The sequence below is a fragment of the Primulina tabacum genome, chromosome 14 (assembly GCF_025594145.1).
Source record: "Primulina tabacum isolate GXHZ01 chromosome 14, ASM2559414v2, whole genome shotgun sequence".
NCBI lineage: Eukaryota > Viridiplantae > Streptophyta > Magnoliopsida > Lamiales > Gesneriaceae > Primulina > Primulina tabacum.
In genome coordinates this window covers 36,067,793-36,086,675 of record NC_134563.1, presented here as the reverse complement: position 1 = coordinate 36,086,675, position 18,883 = coordinate 36,067,793, and the positions used below count along the sequence as shown (strand labels likewise).

General features: G+C 34.1%; 3 protein-coding genes and 2 long non-coding RNA genes across 13 annotated transcripts; 4 read left to right on the top strand and 1 right to left on the bottom strand.

Annotated features, from left to right (window-relative positions):
• Positions 1-1,264: 1,264 nt before the first annotated feature.
• On the top strand, positions 1,265-4,138 carry LOC142524880 (phospholipase A1-IIgamma). Its single transcript, XM_075629031.1, has 4 exons — positions 1,265-1,472; positions 1,969-2,018; positions 2,501-3,141; positions 3,337-4,138. The coding sequence occupies exons 2-4, from the start codon at positions 2,006-2,008 to the stop codon at positions 3,940-3,942; spliced, it is 1,260 nt and encodes a 419-aa protein (XP_075485146.1). The 5' UTR covers positions 1,265-1,472; positions 1,969-2,005; the 3' UTR covers positions 3,943-4,138.
• Positions 4,139-4,669: 531 nt separating this feature from the next.
• Positions 4,670-13,246, bottom strand: LOC142524879 (sterol 3-beta-glucosyltransferase UGT80B1-like). 7 transcript variants are annotated; one of them, XM_075629023.1, is made up of 18 exons: positions 13,037-13,246; positions 11,860-12,421; positions 11,433-11,575; positions 10,466-10,720; positions 10,214-10,325; positions 9,762-9,932; positions 9,568-9,631; positions 9,393-9,450; positions 9,120-9,297; positions 8,747-8,877; positions 8,569-8,671; positions 8,218-8,294; positions 7,964-8,011; positions 7,620-7,769; positions 6,166-7,157; positions 5,909-5,956; positions 5,071-5,416; positions 4,670-4,723 (listed from the first exon to the last, which is right to left on the bottom strand). In XM_075629023.1, the coding sequence occupies exons 2-15, from the start codon at positions 12,281-12,283 to the stop codon at positions 6,951-6,953; spliced, it is 2,121 nt and encodes a 706-aa protein (XP_075485138.1). In that variant the 5' UTR covers positions 12,284-12,421; positions 13,037-13,246; the 3' UTR covers positions 4,670-4,723; positions 5,071-5,416; positions 5,909-5,956; positions 6,166-6,950. The 7 variants fall into 7 exon arrangements, with proteins under 7 accessions (XP_075485138.1, XP_075485145.1, XP_075485139.1 ...); XM_075629030.1 differs by having other exon boundaries at positions 11,860-11,967; positions 13,037-13,243; XM_075629024.1 differs by lacking the exon at positions 13,037-13,246 and adding an exon at positions 12,752-12,885.
• Positions 5,423-6,043, top strand: LOC142524881 (uncharacterized). Its single transcript, XR_012814984.1, has 2 exons — positions 5,423-5,636; positions 5,673-6,043. It is a non-coding gene; the product is annotated as an uncharacterized LOC142524881 (long non-coding RNA).
• Positions 12,806-13,236, top strand: LOC142524882 (uncharacterized). The gene is made up of 2 exons (XR_012814985.1): positions 12,806-12,893; positions 12,995-13,236. It is a non-coding gene; the product is annotated as an uncharacterized LOC142524882 (long non-coding RNA).
• A 1,818-nt stretch (positions 13,247-15,064) lies between the features above and the next one.
• Positions 15,065-17,854, top strand: LOC142524618 (putative mediator of RNA polymerase II transcription subunit 26c). Of its 3 annotated transcripts, none has more exons than XR_012814918.1 (8): positions 15,065-15,703; positions 15,827-15,895; positions 16,000-16,082; positions 16,162-16,232; positions 16,338-16,438; positions 16,537-16,627; positions 17,278-17,421; positions 17,528-17,854. XR_012814918.1 is itself a non-coding variant. In XM_075628653.1 (8 exons), exons 1-7 carry the CDS (start codon positions 15,350-15,352, stop codon positions 17,384-17,386), a joined length of 882 nt encoding a protein of 293 aa, XP_075484768.1. In that variant the 5' UTR covers positions 15,065-15,349; the 3' UTR covers positions 17,387-17,421; positions 17,528-17,854. The 3 variants fall into 3 exon arrangements, 2 of the variants coding, with proteins under 2 accessions (XP_075484768.1, XP_075484771.1); XM_075628653.1 differs by having other exon boundaries at positions 17,274-17,421; XM_075628656.1 differs by lacking the exon at positions 17,278-17,421.
• Positions 17,855-18,883: the final 1,029 nt, after the last annotated feature.

Sequence of the window (18,883 nt, the reverse complement as noted above, 5' to 3'; positions counted from 1 at the left end):
ATATACAAATTTTCTATGTTTAATCACATCTAATAGGTTAATGTCACACCATCTGTGTTCACATAAGTGTGCACTGTGTGTGCAATATATCAAAACTAATTAAAAAGTAAATTGTATAATCTGAACACGCGGTATAATATCAAAATTTTTAAATCCTTTCAATAATTTTGTCATATATTGCGTAGAACTTAATAGCTCTACGTAACTATTCTTCTGTACATTATCCCATGCATATGCCTCCATCTTATCTCCTTTCTGACGTCCGTGGTTTGAAAGCTCTCTTTATATGTGTGTGTATATATATGGGGTAAAAACTTGTGTGAGACGGTCTTACTGGTCGTATTTGTGAGACGGATCTCTTATTTGGGTCATCCATGAAAAAATATTACTTTTTATGCTAAGAGTATTACTTTTTAATGTGAATATCGGTAAGGTTACCCGTCTCACGGTCACATGAGACCCACTCTATATATATTGCATGAGTAAAAGTTAACGATCCTAAATGTAACGACTTGAGGTGGTATTTATTTTTGTATTTTGGTGAGATATTGAAAAGAGATGTCATACTTTAATTTGGATTGAAAAATTTAATAAGAATTTGAGGAAGATTTGATTAATTAATAATTGTTTTTTAAAAAAAAACTGAGGGTTACTTATGGAATTTGAAATTATAATTTGTAAAGTACTAGATGGATAAGGATGCGTTTACGCCCAAAACGCGGAAAAAAAATGTAATTGGAGCTAGGCTTACCTTATTGGACTCAAAAGCATCTTATTTTATTCCATTTGCCATGCATTTTCGTCAATATATATTTAGCTCATGTTAACTTATTTGCCTTTCATTCTCGCAAGAATCTTCTTTCGTCCATAACATTGATAAATTGTAACTTGGAAGCAAGATATAATAATGATACAACTGAGTTGAATTAACCCTCAAGAAAAAGTTTAGTTCAAATAAGTGATCATCCAATAAGTGAATGTCACCTCATTGTGAGTACATAGATGAAGACCGTAACAAAACTTATATGCTCTAAGAATGATGCTTGATGTTAAATATATAAATTTTTGAAAAATATTATGAATAAGATCTCAGGTATTAATATTATATTAATTGAATTTGTTCACTCTTTAGTATTATAGATCTGAACGAAAAGTATGATAACAAATTTACTTTACTTACAAATATGAATTTTAACAGATATGGAAGACTATTGGGGTTTGCTTGCATTTGGAGTCCAAGAACATTTAAAACGGTTATGGAGATGAATGAGGTTATCTGTAGCCAATTTGTACACCATACGATCATGATATGTAAGAATTTGTGTGTGGCAACTACTCACTAACCATAGAAGAATGGCTAGCTATATATACGCATATACTTGCATTTTCTCTCCTACAACACCACATACAGAAAGGTATTTTCAGAATTTCTCGGGACAAAATTAAAGGAAGCGCAAACACGATCAAACAGGGTAATCGTTTATTATTTGTATTATATTGATCATATATAACTAAATTTTTGGGTCCTGACTCGATAAGCCCCTGCTTATTCAAGGACCTCAGTCGTCTTTTGATGTAGCCCCCAATATTTTAGACAAATTTATGGCTTTTTTCCCTTCAAAAGAGAACAGTAGAATGCAATTTTTCATCATTTGGCAATCTTTTTACCATGCATGCAGCAAATGGAATTTAGAGAATTTATGGGTGCTCACTATATTGGTAGTTTCTTCATCCACTCAGCACATAACACGTGTGTGGAGTGATGAATCATTATTACTCATCCATATATCATGGTTGAATGAATTACGATGAATTATCTACTCAGTACACGTATCATACGTTGAGTGAATAAAAACACTACCCATGTGGGTAACATCAACAAAACCGTACATGGATGTGTTTGTTGATTAGTCAAAGTCGTTTCTTGATCTTATTTACTTTTTGGTGAGATTTTGTGTTTTTTAACAGGAATATCTCCGTTTCCGAAGACACTCTAAACGGGAATATGACTCTGAAAGGTTAGCATTTCAATCTAAAATTGTTGAATAAATGTAAAGTGTCCTAAAATCTTACTCGGAAGATATCTAAAAAAAAGAAAAACTGTAGCTACCAGTCTTACTAAATTAATTTATTTATATCCATTAAATGTGCGTAAGAGATTAGCTACCAGTCTGTTAAATTAATTTATCCAACGATTTCAAGATGGCAACTAAAAGTTTAATGAGAATAGACGATATTGTATTTTAAAGGTGAAAATTATTTTTTTAATATAAAATTATTTTTTTAATATATATATATATATATATATATATATATATATATATATATATATATTATATATTGTTCGTTAACAAACAAGACTTAAATAATAAAAAAAAATTTACACGTGACTTTTACATTGTTTCATATTATATGATAGATAATTTCCCCATGAAACAAACAATGGATTTAAAAAGAAAATAATAATAATGCTTGAATTTTTTGGTGCAATGTGGCGAAGACAAGGTGATCCATTTCTGCGAGAGGAAGCAGAGGAGAGAAGTCAGCAGCACAGAAGTGAAAAGCGACATTGCCAAAAGATGGAGTCTTCTAAGTGGTAAAAACCACTGGCAAGGTCTGTTGGACCCTCTCGACAGCGACCTTCGTCGATATATTATCAACTACGGTGAAATGGCCCAAGTAACATATGACACTTTCAACCACGAAAAGGCATCAAAATATGCAGGAAGCAGTAGATATGCAGAATATGATCTCTTTTCTAAAGTAGGAATAGATAAAGGCAGGGAGTTTAAGTATCAGGTTACAAAATATTTTTATGCGACTTCATCTATTGAAGTTTCCGAGGCCATTATTGTGAAATCGTGGTCTAGGGAGGCTTGGAGCAAGGAATCGAATTGGATGGGGTATGTTGCTGTGGCTACAGATGAAGGGAAAAATGCATTGGGGCGAAGGGATATTTTGATAGCTTGGAGAGGGACAATTCAGGCTCTTGAATGGGCGAATGATTTGGAGTTTGTTTTAGTTCCTGCTCCAAATATCTTTGGAACTAATGCTGAGGTCAAGGTGCATCTAGGCTGGTATTCTATATACAATTCTGAAGATCCAAGATCACTATTTAACAAGACCAGCGCAAGAAACCAGGCAAGTAAATGGATAAAGTGGCAACCAAAAATATCTTCATATCCAGTATCCAATAAAATAGAAAAAATCAGGGAGGCGGGAAGAAAATTTATAGCTAAAACATAATTACGTGGAAGGGGTTTACTATCTTTGATCAGCTCGGTGTGTGTACATGCAGACATAATTGATTAATTTGAACAATTGTAATGTCCTTAGGTTCTCACCGAGGTAAGAAGATTGGTGGACGAGTACAAGAATGAAGAAATCAGCATAACTATAACAGGACATAGCTTAGGAGCAGCGGTCGCCACACTAAATGCAGTAGACATAGTTGCTAATGGATACAATAGGCCTCGGGAAATGCCTAACAAGGCCTGTCCTGTCACAGCCTTCGTATTTGCCAGTCCTCGTGTGGGGAATGACGATTTTAGTAGACTATATGCAAACCTAAAGAATCTTCATGTTCTGCGCACAAAGAATGCACTAGATGTTGTTACATTATACCCCTTGATAAACTACACAGATGTTGGTGAAGAGTTGGTCATTAACACCGAGGAATCGGACTACTTGAAGAATCCAGGCAACGAAAACAGTTGGCATAGCTTGGAAGTTTATTTGCATGGAGTTGCAGGCACCCAGGGGAGTAAAGGGGGATTCAAGCTCGAAGTTAATCGTGATATCGGGCTTGTTAACAAGTACATGGATGTGCTGAAGGACGAACATTGTGTACCAGCTTCGTGGTGGTGTGAGAAGAATAAAGGTATGGTGCAGCAGGAAGATGGATCTTGGGCATTGATGGATCATCAGGATGATGGCTTTTGATTTAACGAGGTCTTACTGTATAGCATATTCAAGTATCTCCAAGGAAGAAAGATTCGCATAGAGCAGTCAGCTCCTGACATTTTCCACAATTCTATTCAAGGCTGTATCAAGATACAAAATAGTTTATTACATTAAAGAATTTCTAAGCCATCTCCATCGAAGCTCCTGAGTCTCCACTGTGTCTAATGAAACATTTTACATAAAAACCCCTCACATTGTGAATATAAAAATAAATGGTATATGCAACATATTTATGTTCTTATAAAGTCACCAACAAGAATACAATGTCAACAATAAGAAATTGAAAAAAAAACCGTTTATTTCAACTCAACCTGACTTTGTACTCCAATTGCCGTATGAAACAATTCCAAGGCAATCAAGGTTGTTAAATCTGAACAAGTAAAATAACTATCAAATTCATTCTCCGTCTTAAAATAAGTACATTAGAAGTTCAAAAAACATTATGCTCAAACTAAAGCACTCAAAAGTTTGAACCAACGTAAGCAATGATTAATACTCCAAAGGCAAGAATCAAACCTTACCACATTCAAAGTAAGCATTATCCACAAATTTAGGTGGCCTGCACCTTCTACATTGATCTCTCAAATTTTAAAATAACTTCAATCCTGCCCGAAGAGTAATATATAATCAGGAGTAGTAATTCCTTTCTTTTGTGTGTGTGAGAGGATGGAAATCAAATTATCTCACCTCTTCCACTCTGCTTAACTTTTAGTGAAGTTTCAATGCGTTCAATGAGCTTGTCGGCAGTCATCGCACCCTCCTGAAAATTGATTTATGTATGTTATAGGATATTAATACATTTAACCACAAACAGTCCTCAAAAGTTGACAGTTGACACCACATAGTAATCATGATGAGCTTTTATGAATGAAGAATATAGGTGTTAATCCACACACATATCAAACCAGTTATTTCTAATTGTGAGTTGTGACACTGGGATCCAAGACAATCTGAAAGCTATGGGATAAAAGAAAATTTTCTTGTCATTTCCCACAATCTTTCACTTGTCTTCTCTGGCTTAGTCAATAATATAATAAGACAGAGCTGAATCTTGCAAGCATCAAGCAAATATTTGAAGAATACCAAGGTAACTAAAATGCTACTTACAAAGCGATCAACTGGTTTTCCATTCACAAACAGAATGAAAGTTGGGAACGCCTTTATACTGTACTCATTTGCAAGGCTGGAATATTTCTCTGTGTCAATTTTCACCACTAGGATCTTACCCTCCATTTTAGAGCTGACTTGTTCTAGAACAGGAACCATAAACTGGCAAAGGACCAAACCTAAAAATTTCAAACACAGAATCAGGACAATACTTATCACATAGAACATCTGAAGTTGAAAGTAACAAAGAGACATACCAAGTAGCATAAAAGTCTACAAGTACTGGTTTATCAGATTTTTCCAACAACTCATCAAAAGAAGAAAATGTCTGCTGCTTTGATGCAACCTAATGCAATGACATTCATTCTATTAGCTCCAACATATGACAAAATCTAAAAGCCTTGATACTGTCAAGATCAACTATTTTGAAAGAGCTTTTATTTCTTGGTTAGTTATATTATTATTATTTTTTTTATCTTGAAAAGTCTGCCATCAAAATGCTTACAGGTAGAAAATTCTGACCTTATAAATCGAGCTTTCTTGTTGTGGAACAGGGGAAACACAAGGTGCAGTGTTTTTGTTCGTTGTTTCTTTATGACAAGGTGCGGTGCTTTTGTTCATTGTTTCTTTATGACCTTGTAGCTCGAGTTCCATACATTTCAGTTTCACAAGTAATGATACTAATTCTAAAGCATATTTAACCATGTCTACAACTCCGAGAAGAATTTTACCAAGATAATCTCATTAATTCTTGAAAATAAATATGGAGAAAGCTCAATCTTTTGCATTTCGAAACCTCTTTCTTTCACTAATATTACAAGGGAAAAATGGAATATACCTCCGCAAAAACCAAACACCACCATTTCAATTGTGGATAAAAAAATAACTACAAAATAAAAACTGAAATTAGAACAAGTCCAACCAACGTCACCATGTACAATTACCAATTCATAATCGTACAAAAAAAACAGAACTTTTCCCTGCCCAGAATAAAAAATAAACCACAACGAACCTTCAAATAAATTTCTAAACCACATCACAAATTGTTGGAAAAAGGTCATAGTTGCTAATTTTCATTAACAAAATCACATTTACCAGAGTTCGTCGGCTTGGCTCAGATTTAAGGGACTGGCTCCGGAGTTGAAAGGTGCGAAGCTCCGTTGGGAACTGAAGAGAGGTCAAGTGCGGAAGCTTCGAAATCGTCGATGTTGAAGAAAACGATGTTTTAACGACGGTTCTGGGGACTGTGGGCGCCGCAGAAATGGACATTTTACGCTGTTTTGCAGAGGGAAACGGGAATACACAGAGGATCGATTACTTTGGAGATAATTTTATACTGTGACATTAGTGGCCAAGAAAACTTCAAAAAAAAAAAACGTGTGAAATTGAAAACATCGACATGTGATATATCATTAACACTACGAAAATTTAAATTTTATTCACTGTTTTGCCTAAAGTAAAATTTCAACTATAAGTTATTCTAATAAATTGAAATCAATTTATTTTCATGATATAATAATAGATGTAATCTGATTTGGAAGAAAATGATATGAAAATTATTAATTTGATCGGAGGAAATGTTTTGTTATAAATTCGAGAGCTCGTCCCAGAAGATTTATCTCAAATAATTCGGTATAAACCAGTGCCAAGACAATGTGTTTAGTGGTAGTGCTAATTTCAATTAAAATGTAAAAATGAGTCTGCTACAAAAATCGTTAAATGTGATTAAAAAATATCATGGGAGCTTGAAGGTTAAACTTCTTGAGCAAATACGTCAAAATAATTAACAAAGAAGCAAAACAAACAAGAAAAATGAAATGAATTGCTAGCAAGAGGTGACTATTTACAGCGTAATGGAGTATATGAATACTGCAAGAAATTCAAGAACCACGACATGGTAGGCAACACAGTCTTCCAATCTGAATGAAAATCCATTGCAGCGGACTTGGAGTTTCATCCTTTTCTGAATGTGGTGGTGATGGCATTGGAAGCTCAGGCGGTAAATGACGATGAAATGCATCAACTGCGGCTCCAACACCATCTTCGTTCTGGATATGTTGTGCTAATTCCATCACTCGTGATTTTACCTGGAGATGATTTTTTAGCATTAAAAGATATTGCTTTGACAATATGTAATACAGCAACCCTCAAGTCCTACTAGCTCATGGCCAACGGTATTAAACAGGTCTATTTGATCAGATATGTATTGGAAACAATGGTTGCCGTTTAAACGGTTCTACACTATGACAATGTTGTACTGCGCACTTGCTGCTACATTCCAAAAGTTACTGGTGGTAATTATGAGTAGCTACTCAACCGTGTATCAACTTAAATGTGACACCACCACAAAATTAGTCACAAGAGGACAATGACCATAGGGAGTAAATTCTAATACTCCCTCTTATGTCGAACATAGAATGTTCGGATAATTTCCAAGCCTTGGCAGAGAAACTCACGTGCACAATGAGATTCAATCTTTTATGCTTCACTTATGCCATAAGCTTCACTTATGCCATAACGTTTTAGGTATTGACTAAGTTAATACGTACCTCTGGTTGGAGCATGAATTGTATAGCTTCTGAAAGAGATTCAACACTAAGCTGTGAAATAGGAATTGGTGCAGGTCCCAATCCTTTCTGATAGACTCTTTCTCCCCAGAAAAACTGGTCTCCAAAGAACGGAACTATGGTTGTAGGACACTGCATATCAATAAACTCGTTCCGTGTTTATGCTGTCTAATGGTTCAGTAAAATTCAAACCTTTCTTTCGATAAGTCACATGCACATCTGTATTCATGGCAATGGAGTACAGAAATGTGGGTAGTTTACTTGAGGGCATATGCTGAATCATTAATTAATCAAAACACATATGGACATTTTAATCTCTTGCTTACCCCTGCTTGTAGTCCAGTGGCTGTGGTTCCAGCTCCGCCATGATGAACCTAAAAAATGCAATGTTATTCTTCATGAGTGCAACAGGATATAATGAACAGAGTTCTTTCTATGAAAAATCTGTACTCGAACATTTTTCTAAATTCAACAACGATAATCAATTGATGTTAAAGCTACTATTTCAAACTCCCCTTCCCAAAAAAAAAAAAAAAAGAAGAAGATATACACACAAATGCAGCTTCGGATCTGGACTAACCACAGCTGAACACTGAGGAAACAACCAATCATGCGGGCAGTCCACAAGAAGGAAAACATTGTCCGGGATATTTTCATCTGCAATAGAAAGAAAGTGTAAATAATGTTACTGAGAAGAACAAGTGTGCTTGAGCACGAGTATGTTACATTTTAAAGGTTATATTATATGATTGTGCAGATTTATATTCTCAAATTATGCTCAAATACAAGGTAGGATGATTACAAGCCAACGATTCGCGATAAAATTTCAACCCACTTATCAGATGTACACTGACTCCTGAACATATGACATCACTAGAGTAGCAATAAAATGCAAAATGATAAAGTCATATAACAGATGAAAGAAACATACGAGTACCAAGGTTGCCCCACCCTCGATCGATTATTCCTCTCTGCCCTGTATTCTTCAATGCCTCCAAGATAATAACCGTCGTTTTCTTTGAATCCTCAAGAGGCTAATCAAACAATCAAAGTTAACGCATAAAGGATCCCATTACAGAATATGAAACATTCTCATTTAACCGACATACCATGCTTCCAAAGCCAATATAAATTGGTTCATCGCCTTTTTTTATCCACTGAAGAAATTCTTCAGTCGGTTCGTATTTTGATCCAAGATTTATAAAACAGTAGCCAACAACATCAACCAGGGGACCCCAGTCTGCATTTTAGAAAAAGAAATATCAGTTGTGATGGATCACCATTAAAATATAAATATATCTAGAACCCATAGTCTATACCACGAAACCGAACTATGAAAAGTGGAACAGGAATATTTTACCAAATGAAAAAGGCAAAATACTTGGATAATTTGAAAATCTCAAAGATATCAATCATATTAATCAACATATAATGTAAAGATCAATGACTGATTAAATAATACCAGCAGAGGAAAATGCTTACCATTTGGCTTGGGGACGACATTGGGACTCCACATGTAGCCTGTTGGAAGATGAGAAATCGAACCATGGTACGTGCTGAAGTATGCAATAGGGGCGAGCTTAAGCTTATTTTTCCTAAAGTCATTAATATAGCTTCTTATGCCCCACCATATCAGTAAATCCACAAGAATATATGATAGCTGGATCAATCAAGAAATACAAGGTCTACATTTATCATGAAATTCAGTAAATTTATCCAAATTAAAGAAGAGCATTTCATGAAATTGAAACATACCCAGTATGCTGCACTCTGCGGTGCTCTTGCCAATGGATGAGGGAATGCATATGTTGGCCTGAAAATAAATTACACGTGTAAATATTTTTTTTCCTTTTTTTTTCTTATAAGTAAGATTCAATTTGTTAGAAAGATAAGACAGGAATAGAGATCAGGCAAAAATATACAAACTTACGTCCAAGGCATCGTGAAGAAGATGTGCAGGGGAACGCCAAGAGCCTCAGCCACATGTGCATGTCCTGATAACCAAAAAACCTAATATGTTTAAGACGAACTAAAAAGAAAAAGTGTGGCTTTTGGATATATATTTACCAAATAAGTTTTTAAAGGATAGAGAAAGTTCCCAAATGCTTTTAGTTTAGAACTAACCATATGCAGGTGGGTTTGCTATAATTGCCTGAGCCCTGAATGGCTCACCCGTCACTGGATCAGGTTCTGTGCATGCTGGAAGGAGAGATTCAATGATGGCCTTTATTTGTTTCCGTTGCATGGTAATTTCTCCTGGACCAGATGGAATAAGACCTTTATTTCTTGCCATATCTGTGATTGTATTAAAAAAACTTAGTCAAGATTATTATCAGCTAATTAACTAATGAAAAAATAAAAAATTTGCAAAGTGCATTACAAGGGCTACAAGTTTATAGTAAAAAATTCAGAAATATGAAACATAGTTTTAATCTTAAACTATAGTTATGGACCAAGTACAAAAAACACAAGTATCAACAGCTACTAGTGCGAAAATAAATAATCAGCAGCAAGGATATCTTAGATTAAATTCCAAGAATATTCACAGGAATACAAGCATGTCGAGGACCTCTTACATCCAGCCAAAACATGAGGATCACCACCCAACGGGTAAAAACCGACCCCAGCTAACTTGACAAATCCACTGAAGTTGGAATGAGTTGCCAACCTAACATGATGGCCATATTCCTGTTGTTACATACGAAGTCAGTTAAACATTTGAAACAAAATCTTCACAAAGTTCTTCATGAAAAAGTAAACTATATACTATTGTGAAAACATTAATTAAATATCACAAATTCGAGCAATTCCAAAATTTGAAGGCTTACCTGAAGTCTCCTAGCTATAGCTAGAAAAGGCTGAACATCTCCTCTTGTCCCAACAATAAGCAGGGCGATCTTTAATTTTGGAATAGGTTTGTCGTAACCAGTCATGATATAATCAGTAGTACGAGGAATTGCCTCATCTGGCTGGAGGTCTGGCTGGAGCTCTAGCAACTCAGAAGCTTCATGAGCACCCTTCGTGAGGTCGACCTCCACAGTCCCATCACTTTGTATCTTCACTAAGTTCACTATTAGCTTTTTCTGGGTACGAAAAGTAAAAAAGCAGTAGTTATAAGAAATCGACATCAGTCTAGTATATCCTTTTAATCTATACAAGAAAAAAACAGTTGAAGAATAAGGTGCACATCGCATTTAGCAGAAATCATCGCATGGGCTACAAATAAGTCAAGCCTACTATATAACTAGGAAAAAAAGTAGGCACGGATCTTTTCCACGGGCTAAAGGAATGGCTAAGAGACATCAAACTATAGCGAATGAAAGCATATATTACAGGAAAACAAAATCATCATATTGGAAAACCAGGCAGATAATACACTTGCAGATAATGGTCACAAGCACAGAGCTATTAATTGCATAGGACAAGATATCCTTTTTGAGAGTGTCCTTTTAGTTATGAGTGGTTCTTCAACACTACAGAGATATAATACATGAATAGCACAAAGGAAAGACAGGCTAGCAGGCACAAGTGCAATCACAAAGAAATCTGTCCTAAGAGCTTTCGTGTGCAAAAATATTGAATTTCATGGGACATGTGTCAATGAATATGAAATATGCCTAGGGTGAAACATTTACCAAATGCAAGTGTCCTTGTAGTGATCTTGTAGCTTCTACATGGAACTCATGCAAGGTAACAGAGGGAGTTCAAACACACAGATACACGAAAAATATAAATAACAAATAATAAAGCCACAAATTCAACAAAGAAATATAATTCCATTGATGTTCATGTCACCTTCTCATGTTCAGATAGTCTATCCAATTTTAGATCAGGCCTTGGATTAACCCTTCTCTCAATCATAGATTTTGAAATTGTGGCCTCTTGGCTGTCAAGAAAAAGAGTTCTCTGCACTGGTGCTGTGATGCAGTAATCCAAATCTTGAGATGACAAGGAAAATGCACAATCAGACACATTCAAATCTCAAACAGAAAGTCTCCCTTTACTTAACATTGACTTTATGATGGACAGAAAGAGAGAAAGAACCATGTAAATACTGGAAATATACCAGAAATAAAACCGATGAAACAGCAAAATAAGCCACCAACAGCATTAATACCAGTTCTGAGCTTATATTAAAATTTTCACATGATGCCATGCCAAGGCAACTAAATCAGATATCAAAAATCAACTGGATAAGTTACCAACAATTGTAAATGCTAACCTCTTCGCGCCCGAGGTAGTGAACCGCTACTAAAATCTTTTGACGGTGAAACCTCGTCAACGGGTGATGACTCCAACAAACTTGTCCTCCCCTGGTTCTGTTCGGGTGCTGTACACAAATCAGATTGTTCAGTTAAAGACTCATCATCGGATGCAAATACTGTTTTTTTCTTCTGATATGCTAAATCTGGATCAACACTAGATAATTCATCTGGATATATCCTTGTTATTTCCATTGGATTATCCTCTGTCACTGTCACTGTCCCTGTTAATACACCACGATTGAGCTCTTTTTCTGGAAACTTATTTTTATGAATCGGAGTATCATAACCATAAACTCGGCCCACACCCATCAAAATCTTCAGGTTGTTTTCAGCCTTATTTTCTAACACCGATGGCATTTTATCAATGCCATTACCATTCATGTCATCTGATTCACTCCAAATCAAATTCAATTGCTACAGAAACTGCTCCACCCCCTCTAGTACCACTCTTGACATCCATCCAACAAACTAACAGTGATGCAAGAGATCTTTCTTCAACAAAGTACTCAGCTTCACGCTCTGTATAAAAATCCATAGGATAAAATACCATAAAAAAACTAGCAATCCCGTGAGTCCATGACACTTCAAATAGCAGTATTTAAAAGTTTATCCTCGAACTTCCAAAATCTTAAAGCTGAAAACGAAAAATAGCACGAGAAAGCTCACGATCTAGCACACCAAAAAAAGCGATCGAAGATTTTAAAACCCTCGAAACTTTTAAACCTTTATCACACATTAAGAAGACTGACTAAAACCAACAAGACCACCACCTAACGGTCAACACCACGCGCTGAATGCGCGGTGAACAGTTGTACTCAGAAATTCGACAAGGTTTCACACCATACCTACCATCAATAACAAGACCGGATATATGCAGCAGATGTAGCGAACAGATCACAATATGGAAGCTCAATTATTATGTGGTAGAAGTTTACAAATAAACTTTGCGTTAAAATCCAAGAAAATGGCCAGCACTTGAAAATACATAAAAGTGCGAAATATTTTTTACCAACTCGGAAAGATCCATTTTTTTGCTAATAAACAATTTCTTTCATTTTTTGCTAATAAACAAATTCTTTCATTTTTTAACAGAAAGACGAAAACTTTTGGATTGGGGTTGGGTGGCGAGTAAACCTTTACGAAATGGGACAGAAGAAGATTCTTCCAGCCGCCTTGGGTTTCTAGGGAATCAAGGGATCATTTACGTTGTGGCTAAGGAATCTAGGCAAGTTCATACTTTTCTCCCTTCAGCCTTAAAGAAATCAAAAGCTGTAAAAATAGTTTCACTGGGAACAGATAATAATACAGAGTACAGCAAATTTGTAGTTTTTTTTTTATTATTATTATTATTTAAGAACAGCAAATATGTAGTAAGGTTTTAGTAAAGATCCCAACCTCTGATGGTGGATGACATGGGCAGTTGATTGGGGTCAAATACAGATACTCCCTCGTATTTATTTATTTTTTTGTCAGAATTTTATATATTTATTATTATTTAATTAATTTATAAACGATTTTATATCTTTCTAAAACTTAGTTCATATATATATAAATATTTAAAAATAATATTAAACATAGAAAACTAAACTATATATATATATATTTGAAATATACAGTTAATTAATCTTTAAATTAAATTTTCAATCTCCGAACATTATTGTTTGTGCTTTCCCGTTTAGCATTGAACTTTGGTCATTCTTTTAAAATTATGGGTCCCGCTTGCAAAAGAGGTTGCCAAAAACTAATTATTGGTGTTCTAGTAAATTGGAAATATCCATGAAAAAAATTATAATGATAAGATTTTTTTACATAATTTATAATAATAAGATTGTAACAATAATCTAAATCGTACTTGGAGAAATTAGAAATTCAAGAAAAATACACACCAAAACACATAACATAGATATCACTGTAAAAACCATATGAAAATCGAAGTAGAAAAAATAAATATATCATTCAATCATCTGATTCGACGGTCTGACTATTATTCCATAGATCAAACTCCAACAAAGTAACTTTTTGGACAAAGACGATCAAACATCCAATATGAAATCTATGCAGCACAATTCTTATATAATTTTGTGCGGAAGTATTTTATGAAACGGTCTAACAGATGTATATTTGCGAGTAGAATCGATTTCATCTGTATCTATAGCGTAAAATATATATTTAATGAATTAGATATGTAAAAAAATATTTTTCGCAAAATTGATATATGAAAAAATCTAGTATAAGTTTATGTGTAATTTGGTCGGGTCAACTTAAAGCATTCAATAGTTAAATAAAATGAGATCCCTCTCACATTCGAGTATGGTCCATGGGCTTTGATCTCCTGAATGGACCAAAACTTTTACTTTGAAAGTATTAACATCATTGTCTATTTGGGCCAATTTTGGGCCTTCCACACAACCCGCAAAACCCAACCATGTCATTTTAGTAAATTCATTGCTTATGGCTAAGAAATTCGAAAGTCAAAAATAAGAAATGGCACGATTCCCCATCCCCTAAAATTTTCCAACTCTAATTGTAATGTAACAAGAATTTTGTAAAACCATTAGTGCTCCAAATGATTATTTATGACCTCGATTACTACCATTGACCAACAACTTTCTCAATTTGGCTAACAACAATCTTATCTTTCGATTTAATATACAAATATAGCCCCACCAGTGTACCTGTAAACTCAATAAAAAGTTGATTTTAGTTATGGGCATTTAAGCCATTTCACATAATTTGAGAAAATGGAGCCCAAAAGGGGACAAATCCCTTATTATTCTTCAAAACATTGGCCTACGTCTACATGTCGACTCCCATTGCGGTTGGACTTGGACTTGTTTGCTTCCGTCTAAGGTGATTAATTAAATTTTTTCTCTAATTTAAAATTTGTTTCACTTTTTAAAATTCTTAAACCGCTATTTTTTGAAATTTTAGTCTTTTTTAATACATTCGTCAATGCAATATTAATGTAATATTGATATATGTATTGTTTCATTTCATGTTCGCTTTTCAAATAAAAAAAAAAAAAAACTGGACAAATAAAAATAAAATTGAAATTTGATAATATATATCTAACAAAATCTTCAAGTAAGAAACATTAAAACTCAAATTGCAACTTTTCTGTTTATTTTTAAATTTTTCTGAAAAATACTAATAAATCGAAAACTTTACCACTTGCATTTAAATACATCCAAAACACACCCGTACTTCTCCTGCCGAAACACAACCCAAATTGGTCCTGTTTCCTCGGCTTCAAAGTTCAAGGTACAGTGCTTACTGAACATCATTCGAGAGAATCAACAAGAGTTCGAGATATATTGGAACCCGTTAGAGTTCTTGTTTATCATGAGCTATTCTCTATTCTTAGCCAATATGTTGCGCTGTTTCAAGAAAGTTATCGCAAGAATCTTGAACTGAAAGACGATTTTTTGAAGAGATCTTTTATTAAGAATGGATTTTGATGAGTTTCGTTCTTTGGTAGTGGATTCAGAGTTGGATGTTTGGACTTGGATTGATATGGCAATCTCTTTAGCATCTGCTGATCATGAAAAGGAGTTGAAGAATCGAAGAGACGGAATCATTCAGAAACTTTATGCACCAGTATTTTCCAAGTGCCAGAATTGTGAGAATCACTTTTTCAGAGGGCCAAAGTGCAATGGTACAGAACCTGTAAGCCATGAAACTCAAGAAATGAGCTCAGAAAAAATGGCGTCAAAGAATGAAGTGCAAGAAGAGGAGGAAGAGAATGGTATCGAACTGAGAGAGATTCTTGAAATCAAGAATCTCTTAGATTCTTCCACCCAGGTTTCCCATTTTTCAAAATTTATTATTTAATCGAATGTGCTTTAAAGTTAATGTTTTTAACTTGTAATTTGATGAATTATTGGGAGTCTATTAAATTTTATTTTTTGGTGACTGAATTTTTAGTCCGAGGGGAGTTTGGTTGGCCTGCTTCAGAGGCTAGTGGTAATGAATATCACATTCAAAGCACTTAAGGTGAATTAATTAATTACTATATCAACGATGTGTTTTCCCTTTTAATCGTTTTCTATTCGATATTGGTTATTGGGTTATTAAGATTATATGTGCACATTTTTAAGGAAACTGACATTGGAAGACAAGTCACTCGACTGAGAAAACATTCATCAGATGAAGTTCGTAGGTTGGTGAAAATCCTCGTCAGGTTTGTGTGAGAAACAATGGTTTTTCATTCTTCAAGAAACTGCACCATATTCTTTAAATCGTGGTGGTTTGTGTTCCAGGAAATGGAGGGACACTGTTGATGAATGGGTGAGATTAAGTGTAACAGAGGAAGAAATCACTCCATTCAACGGTAAAATCAAGAAATTAATGAATCTCATTTTCTCGCATACTACGTATAATATTTATTGGTCTAAATCTATATATTATATCACATTATCCTACTGAAATGGAACAGATGATAACAAGTCACCACCCCATCAAGCTCAAGTACTCAAGAACAACATTCAGAATGCACAAAATGGTTCAGTTTCTTATTGTTCGACTCCAACTTATAAGGTCAGAATCATCATCTTTTTTCCCTTAAAACATTTTCAAGAAAAAAGTTGATTTCATTGCACTAAATTGGATCATTTGGTTTGGTTGCTGTGAAATAGGAAAAAGTGAAAGATTACCAAATTGAATCAGATAACTTGTACACGTCATCTGCAAAGCGCCTTCATGGAAATCATCAAGAAACTCAAACTGGTATTTTTGAGTTGAATATGATATAATAACATAGTGCTATAAAGTAAATAGCGAGTTTGATGGAATTTTTTTTAATAATTTTCAAGTTCATATCTTGGTTTATGATATTTTTTTAGTCAAATTTGAACAATCATTAACTTAGTTTTATAGTTTATATGATTAAAAAAATTTGGGATATATTATGAAAAAAATTGGTTAGACCAATTTACTAACCATAAAGATAACCACACGTGAAAAATTAATTTATTAGTTTTAAATCATTACAGTATTTAATCATACTCATTGTGTAAAATAAAAATAATAATTAGTCAGTCCTCTATTTCTCTTTCCTTTCTTTACCTATGTGATACTACCCTCACTTCATTTCAACGGGTAAGATCTTGCCACACATACAATTTCAAAAAAAAAATGAGTCCTACATATGTATGGGCAAATCTTGGCCATCCATTCTATCATGTGGGCAATGCCCACATGGATAGGATGAAATAAACCAGAAAATTTTAAACTTTATTTTTACTTTTTCAATTTTAATTTCACTTTTTTAAAAAAGAATATTTATATATATAAAAAATTGATTGAGTGACTCAACAGTGAGTCCAACTCTTTGCTTGATGGCTGATGTATTATGTTTTATGTGTATACGAAGCCAGAAGACAAAGAACAGAGCAAACAATGAAGTTTGACAGCATGCCAAAATCCAAGAAAGTCGCTATTACCAACAACGGAAGAACCAGCACTCTACCAGTAAAATTCTGCTGATTCACCGCACAAATTTGTCATCATTTACTCCGGCGGTAACATTAACTCCTCCTAATTACCCCACATTTAGTTCAAAATCAGTAATTTGGCTTTATATATATATTTTTTGGCTTTTCATTAAGTGTTTGATATTTTGAGCAGATTATGAAGTGCGCTAGCTGTACGTGAAAAAAGTGGGAGAAGAATGCATTAATTTGATTTGAAGCTTCACATGTGGCTGCAATAAAGCTAGAATAATAACGATAGTACGTAATAATGAGATAAAGATTAAAGATTATAATATTTAGAGAAGGTCAAGGGAGGAGTCCATGTGATATTGTTCGGTGGAGTTGGGAGTGGGCAGATGCATTGCTTTCAACAGTGGACAAATAGCTGCAGACTTGTATAGTTCTAAGGGGGCACTACAGCATGCAAATGTGTTATTCACCATCTTTATAAAATTTAATATGAATCTAAATCGTTACGATATCGTGTTTTTTGAATCCATATATGTCGTTTCGTGTTTTTTTCCTTTTTTTTTTGGGTAACGGAGAAACTCGCATCCGCGCACTAAATAAACCCGCTGCCGAGTGGTTGTGAGTGCGAAGCTAATTTTATGAAATTTTGACTAGTGAAAGTGTTATGGTCAAAGAATACTATTGATGCCTACAACACTAATAGGGACAACATAGGCATCAAATGCTTTAAGAATCTAGTTTGCAACAAGACAAATTACATTGACTAGCATTTTAGTGGAATCCCTTTTGTGACCATATGCATTGCTTGCCTTTTCACTTTTTTTTTTTTTTTTTGGCAATTGGGTAATTTAGTGGAATGGAATCAAAGATGGGTAAATAATAATTGTCAAATAAATGGTTTTTGACAGCTACCAATTAGGTGAGGATGCTAACTCAAAGATTTCCAAGTCAAGTGTAAATGGATACAAGGGCAAGACTTTGAAGTCCAATTTGTCATTTGGATACATCAAGTTCAAAATTGTTTAGTCCGGTTCACTGTCCACTCGGTTAAAAAAAGATCCTTTCTTTTATATTTGTTATCGATAAAATTTAAATAAAAAGAAATAATTTGATAAATAATTTAAAAACTATATATATATATATATATATATATATATAACTTGATTTAGACTGGTATATTATCTACTGGAGACTTTCGAATTTTATAAATTTGCGAGACCAGACTCAAATTATGATAAAATTTAGACAACCAAAAGATTATTTGCAGTGGGCTGGACGATTGGGCCTATTTGGACATTGTAGACTACGCATATTTAAGTTCCGTCCATTTTGTAAAGCTCACACACTCAAAAGTATCTAAAAAGACACTTTTAAAATTTTGATTTTATCATTATAAAAATAATAATTTTATCTAAAATGCCCTTCTAACAATTCTTTTTCGATGAGATTTTTTTTTAAAAAAATAGAAATATTAGCCAAATTTTAATCCTTCTTTAATTCTCTAAATAAAATTCTATTTTTTTTTTCTGTCACAAGCCAT

Excerpts from the sequence above, each read along its gene's own strand:
- LOC142524880 (XM_075629031.1), top strand. Across the intron at positions 3,142-3,336 it reads AGACCAGCGCAAGAAACCAG|GTTCTCACCGAGGTAAGAAG; the intron begins GCAAGTAAATGG and ends TAATGTCCTTAG.
- LOC142524879 (XM_075629023.1), bottom strand. The coding sequence starts at position 12,283 with ATGAATGGTAATGGCATTGATAAAATGCCATCGGTGTTAGAAAATAAG. Across the intron at positions 8,012-8,217 it reads TTCCTCAGTGTTCAGCTGTG|GTTCATCATGGCGGAGCTGG; the intron begins GTTAGTCCAGAT and ends TGCATTTTTTAG. Across the intron at positions 7,770-7,963 it reads CCACTGGACTACAAGCAGGG|TGTCCTACAACCATAGTTCC; the intron begins GTAAGCAAGAGA and ends ATTGATATGCAG.
- LOC142524618 (XM_075628653.1), top strand. The coding sequence starts at position 15,350 with ATGGATTTTGATGAGTTTCGTTCTTTGGTAGTGGATTCAGAGTTGGAT. Across the intron at positions 15,896-15,999 it reads TCACATTCAAAGCACTTAAG|GAAACTGACATTGGAAGACA; the intron begins GTGAATTAATTA and ends CACATTTTTAAG. Across the intron at positions 16,439-16,536 it reads GTTCGACTCCAACTTATAAG|GAAAAAGTGAAAGATTACCA; the intron begins GTCAGAATCATC and ends GCTGTGAAATAG.